At 36.7% G+C, this 12041-nt stretch overlaps 1 protein-coding gene across 1 annotated transcript; it reads right to left on the reverse strand.

Annotated features, from left to right (window-relative positions):
* Positions 1-1043: 1043 nt before the first annotated feature.
* Positions 1044-11918, reverse strand: nipsnap1 (nipsnap homolog 1 (C. elegans)). Its single transcript, XM_067570365.1, has 10 exons — positions 11747-11918; positions 7203-7330; positions 6514-6559; positions 5965-6059; positions 5517-5587; positions 5155-5295; positions 4240-4271; positions 4009-4103; positions 2750-2833; positions 1044-1634 (listed from the first exon to the last, which is right to left on the reverse strand). Exons 1-10 carry the CDS (start codon positions 11821-11823, stop codon positions 1570-1572), a joined length of 834 nt encoding a protein of 277 aa, XP_067426466.1. The 5' UTR covers positions 11824-11918; the 3' UTR covers positions 1044-1569.
* Positions 11919-12041: the final 123 nt, after the last annotated feature.

Below are 12041 nucleotides of genomic sequence, written 5' to 3' on the forward strand. Positions count from 1 at the left end.
CAGACAAAAGAATGACTGAATGGTTTGAAGCTCTCATGGTACCACTTGTTCAACTTTTGATGCTATAAATAACATACAATGATATGTTGGAGCTATATTTGTATGTCTACTTGCAACCCATTGACACAGGGATAAAATCTGAGTTGTGAACAGTTTTTTTTAGGCTGAAAAGTAAAATTATGCAACATTTAACTAGAAAAAGGGAAACATTTGAAGACTAATTTTATCCCTTGTGGGGGTCCTGCCCTCCGGGTTGGGAACCACAGTTTTAGACAATAGTGAGCTTCAAACTTTTTGGAAACAGTTTGGGGAAGGCCCTTTCCTGTTTCAACATGACAACAATAAAAAAATGTTTTCCCAGTATGATGTGGAAGAACTTGACTGACCTGCACAGGGCCTTGATCTCGACCTCAACCAGCAGCTTTGGGATGAACTTCAAGCCAGGCCTTATCACTCTACATCAGTGCCTGACCTCTGATGCTCATGTAGATGAATTGGAAGAAATCCCTGCAGCCAGGTTCCAAAATAATGTGGAAAATATTCCCAGAAGCTTTTATAGCAGTATATTAAAGCGCACGGTTTTGTCATGAGACGTTCAGAAATTTGGGTTTAATGTTTCGACGCGAACATATTTACACAGAACAGATATAAAACAGAATCTCAGCTCATGTTGCATGTGTTTTCTTGTCTTTGAAGGACACACAGACCTAAACTGCACTTCCCACATACCACTTGTTCTAGTCAGTCAAATGAATGTCCTATGACGTTTATCATATTTTCTTGTTGTTATCAGTTTGAGCACTTCACAGTTTGACTATCACGTGGAAGGCTCAAAACCTTTTTACCCACTAAACAACTTCCCTTGCTTTAGTTGTAATTATATGTATATGCCAAACATTGCAATGATTATGATGATGTGTATTATTCAACTTTTATTTTTAAATGACTGACCACTTCATACTGGAAGTTTCAAATTTACTCTTGGTTGGCTATTGACTCAGCTTACTGTACATTTTAATCAGTGAAATGATGAGAAATTGTAATGATTGTGGACTACAAAGCCTGGGTTAGCCTGACAAGCTTTATTTCATTAAACAGTTGTTTCACATTCACAGATGTGAAGCTCAGTGTGATCACCTTCAGTGTGATTCATATCCAGGCATAAAAGTACAATCATAAAAAAGCTGGGTGGAGACTATCTCTTCATTGTGAAAAAACAAATAAACAGTCTCTTACCGTAATTCATGATAAAAAACAAAAAGCATGAAACATTCCGCACTCAGCTCTTCAAAATCATAATGTACATTTCACTCTATAGTGTAATACTACATATCATTTTGCTTTTCATTGTCTTACTTAGTCTTTTCTTCCCACATATTTGACCTTTGACTGACTGGCTGCTGTGCAAATATAGAATCTGAATGTTTTTGTTTACATACTTGGTGGTACAAGATCATCCAGCAGATACAAAAATCTACAATCAGTAAGACCAATCTTCATTCCATGTTTTTCTTGGCAGTAGGTGAATGAGTTCTGGTCATTCAGATGTTCACAGTTTCAGTCATCTTCTCATTGTAATGGTGAACTCTTGGTGGGAATCATTATCCTAGACTCCATGCTTCTGATCAAAGGCACTGAGGACAGACAGAGAAAAACAAAGTTGAACATTAACCTTTCCTCGTTAAAAAGGAAATAAACATAACTTGTAACTTTACCCAATTAAGATATGATTTGTAAAGGTCTCTATCATGTACGATTAAATTAATCAATTATCCATTTTCATCAGGTTCACAGTTTTCATTAAACTTACCATCTTTTACAGTCTCAGATAAAAACCTTCACGTTGCCTAAACATTTTTCTATCCATAAATATATTGTTATGAGCTGAAACTGAGTCCAGAATAAAACTCAATAAATAAAAACATGGATGGCACTGCAACACCATTTCTTGGATATATAAGCTCCTTTCTAATAAGCTAACTCATAATGTATATATCCCTGTTCTTACCTGCTCACTCTGCTGCCGCATCATTGCTCTTGCTGAATGCATTTTTGTTTGCTCCCTCCACCTCCTCAGTATCCACCTGTGGACTCTGTTCTCTACAATCCCTGAGGGGGGATCTGTAATGATTGCTCCCTGTGCTCTCAACTGTTGCTTAATAGACTTCACAGGGAGTGTTAAGACAATAAACCTCATATTTTAAGCTCACACGTTGCCTGTCTGCACTGTTTCTTATCAGAATTTTAAAAGTATGTTGTACTTTACTTTCACATGTTGGTAAGTTTGGTAAAATGTGTAACTTAAAGTTTTTAAGTGAAAAACATACTCCCTCGCTATGCCACTCAAATTTCAGTGTATGAAAAAACTGACAAAACCTTTGCATTAATAAAAAAGTGCACAATTTGTAACTTATGGAAATGTAGCACAAACACAGGGACATTACCATAATCGTTGGAGAAAATGTGGTTAAAATTAAGGCTGTCATTTACTATTATCTAAATTTCTACTTCGCTATCTATTTTAGAAGAAATTATTTTAAGATTAGAAATTGTTTTAGCACTGCAACCAGATCAGTTACAGATCACTCTCTTGGACTATCACCTGCATAACCTTTGAGAGGAACTCCTGTATTTTATAGGATGCTTGCAGTTGACATTTTGTGAGGTATGCAGCACCTATTTGCTAAATTGGCTAAAGCTATGACTAGAATTTTACTTGGGAATATGTGTGTGTGTGCGTCTCTCCTACCTGTATGATGCACATTTACAGCCCATCCGTCCTTCAGCCATGCAGAATTCCTCGTTTGATCCCGGGACTTGAGGTTTTCGTAAGCTATAAACACAAGTAACCAAACCACACATGACATTATTTGTGGATAAATTTGTGTCAGTCTCCAAAAAATAAGGAAAAAAAAAATATTTAGAAAGAATGAAAGGGTATAAATAATTCAGAGGTAAGGTCACTGTAAACAGAAACAATCTTACTGGGTTAAAGACATAGCAACAATTATTCTGACTACTGCGATTTTTACCTCTTTTTACCTTTTGTGACGCTAACTCCACCACAGGCTGTCTTCGTTTAACAGCTGTGATTTTTCTCAATAGTTTAAAAAGGTTATATAAATTCCCTCAAAATTACAGTGATTAAATTCAACCATCTACATCTAACTGGTAAGGCTTTATATTGTTATTTCACTATACAAGGGATATTTAATATGCATATTTTGTGGGTCAGGGGCTATTGTTTAAGGCTAGTCATTCTGCCGATCCTGTACCATATGTCAACATCTACATCTTTCAGAGGTAGGTAAATTTAGATAAATGTACCTTGTGATATACTCCAAATAATGGAACAAAAAATTCACCATGTTGCCCTCTAGACTTGATTAGGACATCACTGAAACTCAGATTTACATGACTGCATATTGCTAAACAACAATGAATGGTCTCGTTTGGGTTTCACATTTACTTTTCTGAGAAAGTGAATTCCTGCAACATGGAAACCTGTAGTCACTAACCTGAGGGGAAAATAAATGCTGTGTTTCTCCTTCACATCCTTCTAATGGTCAACCTCCTAACACATTACATGCATTTTAAATAAGGCCTCACATAACTTCACTATCCACCAATTTTATTTATGTATTTGTATATGGAAAAGTATATAGCATGAACTAATGCCACATACCATAGCATCTATTGCCTAAGGTTTGCAATGCCCATTCCTTGATGGGTCTTTAAAATACATAAAGCTCAACAATAAAATACATCATGCAACTGCACAAAACACAACCATACATATTCATACATTAAAGCACAAAACTCAGCAATATAGTATATATGTTTCAGGTTATAATGATCCCATTTTTCACAAATACATATGCTGTCTGAACTTGTTTACCTACTATTCTGCTTAAGAAAGGTACTGAAGATTCCCCTTGCCCATTTCCAAAAAAAAAACCAACAAACAATATCTTTGACATGATGTACGGTACATATGTATATACTCACCCCACAAGTGATGAACCACATACAGGTCACCAATCTGTGAGAAGAACCCGCCCACTGCCTCGTTGTTTTCCTGTCTGTATTCGATTGCCCTCGCCCTGTTTTAAGAGATGTTATTTTCACGGATATAATGAACACATGTAATACTTGATGCTTGTCCTGTTTGTGGGAATCTTTTTGACCACTGATATGATTTAGGTATATTTCAAGTAAATTAAGCTCGTCAAGCCTTACCAGTGATTGCCCCATTCGATCATGGTTCCTGGCTGAGATAGATGTGAGAAGGTAAATCATTAACACAGTTTCAACCTAAAACATGACTCTAAATAGCTCCATTACCTCCTCACACAAGAAACATCTTTTGCATGTACAAACAGCCTTATCAGTGTAAGAGCTACGTTATGAACCAGCACAGTTAAACCGGTTTTACTACAAATTTAAAAGCTGTTTATTTAACACAACTCAATGTGCCACATGAACCCGCATGCGGGAAGAACTTTGGTGTTGGTTGCACACAGATCTTATCATAGCTATGGTTGTACCATTTTATTAGGTAAACCTTTGAATTTACAAACAGCTCACAACACAACAAGTCAACTGTGAAGTGAGGAAGTGTAAATCACACCGACAGTTTTAGGAGGGGCAAAATAATAAAACTTGCAACATGTGTGATATAAGTGCCTTTTAAATGGTATGATTGTACCAGACACAATAGCTAACCTCTTGGCATTACTGTGCACTGCACAATACTGTTTCCCATAAATACATCAGTCAAAAATGCATCCTGTCAGTGGCTCATCTAACAGCTAAAATATCTTGTTGATAAAGAGAGATAAGGAAAACTGCTTTACTTGTTAGTGTCAACAGGCAACCCAAAAGTATGCAAATACATGACATTTTGAAAATAAATAAAATGGAAGTGATGCGTATGTAACCGTATCACCAACACTGTACTAACAGTGATATTATCCAACTGACAAAAATCCATTCAGAGCGTTACAACAACAAGCTCCAGGAATTCAGCCTGTTCAAAGAGCGGAAGGATCAAGGCTGACTGACTGTGTAAAGTCTCTTAGAACTCATCGACATCTATGGAGTAAAATCTAAATATGTGCAAGAAAGTAATTTTATGACGTGAATTGTAGCTACCTTGAGGTAATAGCTGCGCATTTCATAGATGTTTGGCCCTTGTCTGGGCAGAGGTTCATTCCAGAAACTGAACTCTAGGAGAAGTTGATTCCGCCTTGAAACCAACATCTTTGCTCTCTCTTTTCGAAACTCTAAATATTCCTGAAGAGAGAAAAAAAAATGTTAGGATGAAAAAACATGATAATGTATAAAGAATTCGCAAAAACATGCTAAACAGTGCTGTACTACTGCTCTTGACTGTACAACAACGAGATGAAACTCAGATCAGTACAAGTTGCATTTTAAATATCAGCTTTTTCTTTGGTCTTTCTATTGTTTTGATTTTCCTATATGATGACGAAAAATATTTAGAAAGAACGTACCTTGTTATTGTTCAACTTTTGCAGGCATTCAGTCAAGGCTGGGTAGCCTCCTCTGTATCGCCATAGATGCACTGCAAAAACAGAACAGCAGATGTCACTTTAGCACCACGTAAGGACTGATGCCACCCACACAACCAAGAGATACAGTATCTCCGTCACCCTGTGATTACTTTTTTCTGTCACTTGATGCTTTAAATGAGTGCTATACACTGTACATTATCATATGTAGAAGGAGATGTGTTGGTGATGAATCAGGTGATAGTGTCTGTACATTTTTCTATGATCATCTGCCAAAGAATTTACAGCCGAACTGCAGCCAATCAAATGAAGTTGTGTCGTTCGTGAGGCCTTGAGACAGAAAAATGACTCCAGTCCCCCTCACACAGTTCTCTTTTCATCATCTTCTCATCATATTTTCTGTTTGCTGATGCACTGCTGCATACTGTACCTGCTTGATCCTGTTCTCCATACCAGGTATTCCAGCTTCCTACAACCTCACATGGGTAGTCCTGGTCACGATGAAGCTTGTTTTGCACCTCTGCCCTAAAGTCAGCACAAAGGAAAAGACAAACACTTCACATTAACACTGATTCTATGCAAGTGCCTACACTTATTATATCCTCTCTCTACACCAACAAGACCAACTAGAGGGCACCCAGAGATCATAAAGCCCACTTATCCAACTTTCTAATACATCCAAAGACATTATTCCTATTCAATTTTACGCAAAATTAATCTTATGATTCTGCGAGAGTACCATTACAATCTGGAACAAAGTCCATCTTGTTAATGGGGGGGAAATCCCAGAACAGTATCATCAACAAAATCTAATTAGCTGCTCCTTGACTCAGAGCATATCTTATCTGTCCACCACATTTAATGGAAATATATTCCAATCAAACATGAAAAAGGAATGAAACGTCCCCCTGATTGGCTTAGGTAAAAGCAGGGGATGTTTTCAAAGCAGTGAAAATAGCAGTGCAGAGGAGACACTCACTCCAGACTGTTGTATGCTTCCAGGCACTCCGGTTTGACGTTGTGAACTGAAAAAGAGAAGCATACTTATCAGAAATTGATGTTTTTTTTTAAAATACAAGCAACAATCAAATTTTTCAACAAAGTAATTTCACACTCCGATTCAGCAAAGACTTCTATACACAAAACTGATTTGCTTTCAATAGGTTATAGGCTACGGCTGATAGAGTGTTCAAATTGAAATCCCTACATGGTGTGATGTACGCCACAAAAAAAAAAGATCAAAGCTGCGGAAAATGATAGATTTCACTACAAGAGACAGACACAGTTATCAGCAGACACTCAAAGAATACCAGACAAATTGTTTGGATGTCGCTTACAGAACTTTGAAGACTTTAAACATTATAATATCTCAGAGTAACTTGTTGCTGCCTAAATGTGGTGCATGTATGATATAAAATGACTTGAAAACAGCTCAGTGCTGGGCTTGCCTCTCATGTTACTGTCAGTTTTCTCTGCAGCCACTGAGGTCAGTGTGGATTTAATTTGATCAACATGATTTGTTTAACTCTTTTTCTGGATGATGTACTGTTGAGATTCAGCCATTTAATTATAATGTGCTGTAACTGTATCATATCCACTTGGATTTGACCCTGTGCTCAAAAGGAAATAAATCTTCATTTGTGAGTAAGTAAAAAGCCTTATGCCTACATTGAATTTTATACAGGTTGCTGGTCTCTTTCTTTGACAGCAGGTTGGAGTGGGCATCTTTCCTGGCATCGTCTTTGTGCACAAATAAGGAACGGAACCAGCCTTTGTCACCGCTCTCTGAAAACCTCCTACACAGAAACGAGATGAAAGAAAGTTTCACAAAGGCTCAAAGCAACAACATAAGACAGAGAAGTTGTCGATGTAAAAAAAGAAAAACTTAAAAGGAACACGGAGATGTTCGTGACATATGGGCTAAAAGATAGTCATGCTAATATCCTTTGATATGAAAAACATGCATACTGTATGAGTGAGGGGGCTGAATGCCGTGGCATCAAACCTCCTTTCACCCACTCTGGAGTGGATAAAAGGGGGATATCACTCACTTTAAGAACTATTGTTACAATCTAAGATGATCCAATCAGTATTTGAACACGAATAACTGTCTCTCAAAATCAAAGAGCACAGAAATGAGACTTGAATATGTTCAGGCTGCACTTTCTGGAGCTCTTCCAAGGAAAATAAACTGGGTAAGACTGTAATAATAGCATAAAAGCAAACATGGACTATTCCAAATGATAATCCTACCACATTAAGGTAAAACTGACTTAGAGCTGGAAGGATTAGTCAAGAAATCAATTAGTCGATTTACAGAAAATTAATCACCAAGTACTTCACTAATAGATTAATTGTTTTGAGTCATTTTTTAAGAAAAAAATGTTAATATTTCAGGTTACAACTTCTTAAATTTGAATATTTTCTGTTTTATTAAGTCTTTTATGATAGTAATCTGAATATCTTTGAGCTGTTGACTGTTGGTCGGTACAAAAAAAAAAAGACATTTAAGGTTGCATCTTGGGCTTTAGGAAACAATGACACCATTTTTCACCATTTTTGGACATTTTATAGGCCAAGCAACTAATTGATTAATTGAGAAAATAATTGGCAGATTAATCGATAATGAAAATACTTGTTGGTTGTAGCCCTACTTATGGCTCGAAATTTAAAAAACAAACAAAAAAAAAAACATGCCAAAAGTGTTATTGCTATTTCAATAAATTAAAAAAAAGCATGTCTTAAAAAAACATGAGTGAAAAAGACAAATGCAAACTATTGCATTTTAAGACATTTTTTTAAGACATAAAAACTGCAAATGTATATGTCTATTCATAATATGCAGTGTTAAACAGGGCTCCTACACTCAGCAGGACATCAAATTCAAATTCAAGGACATTTGAAAGCCATGCATAGATTTTTATAAATCATAATATTGTCAAGTCAAAACAAATCCTGCTGAAACCATTTAAAACCTCTTTAATGTCAAAATTATTTTTTCACAGTATTAGACGGGCAGGTATAGACGCACTTATGGATAAAAGAGCTATACTGCTATCACACTTATTTTCTTAAAGTTAAGTACTTTCACTGCCATATGTTAATTCAAAGTTCCAAAGGCTTTCTTTTATTATTCTTAAACCCAGAAACTTTCAAGGTCAGTGGGGACTCTCTTTTAATAACCTCATGGGCCAGTGGCTTTAATTGGGAACTATAATTAGAAAAACTTTTCCCCTGGTACCCTCTCAAAAAACAAACAAGCAGTTTTCAAACCAAAAAACTTGTTTTTGAACACAGCCACACAGGAGATGCATAAAGTAGGGGAGAACAGGGTAAATAGAGCCAGTGGGTAAAATGAGCCACCCCCCTTTATATAGGTAAATATAAGCAAAAGTAATCATGTGATCACAAATTAAGAAAGTATAGTTCACATTACTCGATCCATCTTGGACTCAAGAACATTTGTCATGCCAAGTGAATTCATCATGTTACTAAAGTTATCATACTTGTATCTCAATTAAAAAAAGTTGTACGTTTTGGACATTATTACATGTTAATTTAAGTCAGTGTGAGCTATAAAACAAGGTTATAAACTTCGCATAACTGTGGATCTGAGCCACTGTGTGAAACAGTTTTGTCAAAATGGAGGTAGTGGGGTAAAACGTGCCAGTGACGTTGGGGCAAGTTCAGTCAATAGCTCAATTTACCCCCCAAAATTATTTTCTTATATTCTAGAGACTAGAGACCCTGTTCATGTTAATGTTTGATCATTAATACAAGTATTACAAAATTGGTCTGATTGGTTCACTAGTTTCTAAACAAGGGACTGCACTTTACCCGTGACTGTTTAAGTCACATTGCATGTAATTTCAGCAGTTTTGGTTTAAGCTTCTGACTGCGTCTTCCACCTATATGTGTTGTTTAGGGAAGTCTCCTCTGACCTTGGTAACCATGGACATGCTGATATACTCTCTATCAGAGAGGTTTCTACCTTCCCCAAAACATCACAGACAGCTGAAGTCTCAAAGAGAAGATATCTTAATCTCTGATTAAGAATTACAGTGTGACCTCAAAGCCAAGCTTGACCCAATGTAACCCAATTTGTAACCTCGAAAGATGGAAAATTCCATAACACAGACAGGTGGCAAATTAAAGGAAAAGCCAACATAAAGTATCTTAGTAAGGTGTTGGGTCACCAGAACAGCATCAATACACCTTGGCATTGATTCTACAAGTCTCTGAACTCTTTTAGAGGGATGAACACCATTCATCCAAAAGATATTCCCTCATTTGGTGTTTTGATGATGGTGGTGGAGAGCGCTGTCTAACACATCAGTTCAAAATCTCCGATAGGTGTTCAAATAGGTTGAGATCTGGTGACTGTGAAGGCCATAGTATATGATTCACATCATTTTCATACTCATCAAACCATTCAGTGACCCCCTCGTGCCCGTTGAATGGGGGCATTGTCATTGAAATGGAAATATATAGGCTACACTTATGTTATTGTCTTAAGATTATGTTACACTGCCTTATAGTCAAAAGCTCATTGTAAGACTTTATGATCTCTGCTTCCCGTGTGAAAATGTTCCTAACAGGTACTATCAAAGGTGAGGTGTGGGACTCGGTCACTGTAACTTTAGAGGGAATGTCCAGGGAGGAAAGGCAAATAGGGATTTGGCCTTCAACTCTTAATTCTCAGCAGAGACCGAAAGAAACTAATTAAAACTAATTAAAAACTGATAGGGTGACTGATAGGGTGATGATTGTGATGCATGTGGCTGTATATGCAAGTACTAACACTGAACTTGATTCAATATCTCTTCAGCCTAGCAAACTGGGAGATCTGGACTTGCAAATATGTATTCTGGATATTGCAATAAAACTCTGAAAGACAACTTGCTCTCTGTGAATTCATCTTAAATTTCCATTACAGTCATCCTGGAAGAGACCACTCCCATCAAGGTAGAAATGTTTGATCATAGGATAAAGGTGATCACTCACAACAACTTTGTATTGATTAGCAGTGACCCTTCCCCGTAAGGGGCCAAGTGGACCCAAACCATGCCAGCAAAATGCCCCCCAAAGCATAACAGAGCCACCAGAACCCATCACTGTAGGGGTCAAGCATTCAGACCTGGACCAGTTTTTCCTTTAATTTGTCACCTGTCTGTATACATAAAAGCACATTTACACACACATTCTTTCTGTGGCTAACACACAAAGATCACAGTTTAATCTTTACTGAAAGTGTTTAGGAAACATGTTGAACAACAGGACACAAACATATAATTTTGCCTTTGTTAAATTGATGGTATTAATAAAGTTCAAAATGATCTCAAATTTGTTTGATTTTGTGTAATTTTTATATATCAGTATTTAATGGTAACACTATTTACCCATAGAGCGCTCAATTTACCCCATCCCCATGCTCATTTTACCCCTACCTTGGAGTAAATTGTGCCATAGGACTAACTTTTTTATGATGGGTCATTGTTCTAAAACCATAATAATTAGGCTAGATAACTTGTTTTAATTTCCATGGCCACACAACAACCTGAGGTATATATATATATTAACTATTATTTGAAACAAATACACTTTCATTTTGCAGTAAAATCATCAAATGTAAAAAGTGGTTCATGTTACCCCGTTCTCCCCTACATTGTGAAGGCACCGATAAATTGTTAACAAGTTGTAGTTACATTTAGTATAGCTTCACAGGACAAAGTTCAGTAGTCCAGCAAATGATTATAGCAGGTGTGTAAAACTGCTTTATTGTTTTGTTAATAATGACTGTACAGTCTCTTACTGTACATAAAGGTATTGCAAAACAATATGTATTATATATAAAACATAATGTAGCCTAATACACACACACACACACACAAATTGAGTTGAGTTGAAATTTGGCGAATATAATTAGCCATATTTTGAGTAGAAAAAGGAGAACACACAAAGACACCAAGTAAACAAAATGCTGGAGGAAAAACAACAGTTAAAAAGTGGGGAAAGTTTCATTTAACCTTAGCAAACGTGAAAAGTTATGTCGTAATCTGGGAGTTTAATTGAACTAAGTAGGCTCAATTATATGTCAACGTTTGGGAAAATGAGCTACTGTTAGATGTCAAAATGTTCAACTGGCAACTCACTGAAGCTTTCAGGTAAATCATGTAACGTCACACAGCAAAAAAACAAAAACACGTCCTTACCTGGTCGCTTGTTGCAGGTTCACAGAACACCTGTACAACATCTGTCCTTTGGGCCACACGGAGCTTGTCGTCGCCATGTTTCTCTGTATAGTGAAAACGTCTTTCGACACGTTATTATACTGGTCTGGTGGTTAATGTTTAGCTCAGTTATCTGTGAAGTTGCTTATCTCATTACACCAGCTTGGCCCGCCGGATATTTAAAAAAACACACGTGACTCAGTGACGCAGCACGTATACGCAGTGATCAATACGCGCAATCGATCAGACCTGATTAGTTGAGTGTGCCTAAAACAAA

This window comes from Thunnus thynnus, chromosome 2 (assembly GCF_963924715.1).
Source record: "Thunnus thynnus chromosome 2, fThuThy2.1, whole genome shotgun sequence".
Classification (NCBI taxonomy): Eukaryota; Metazoa; Chordata; class Actinopteri; order Scombriformes; family Scombridae; genus Thunnus; species Thunnus thynnus.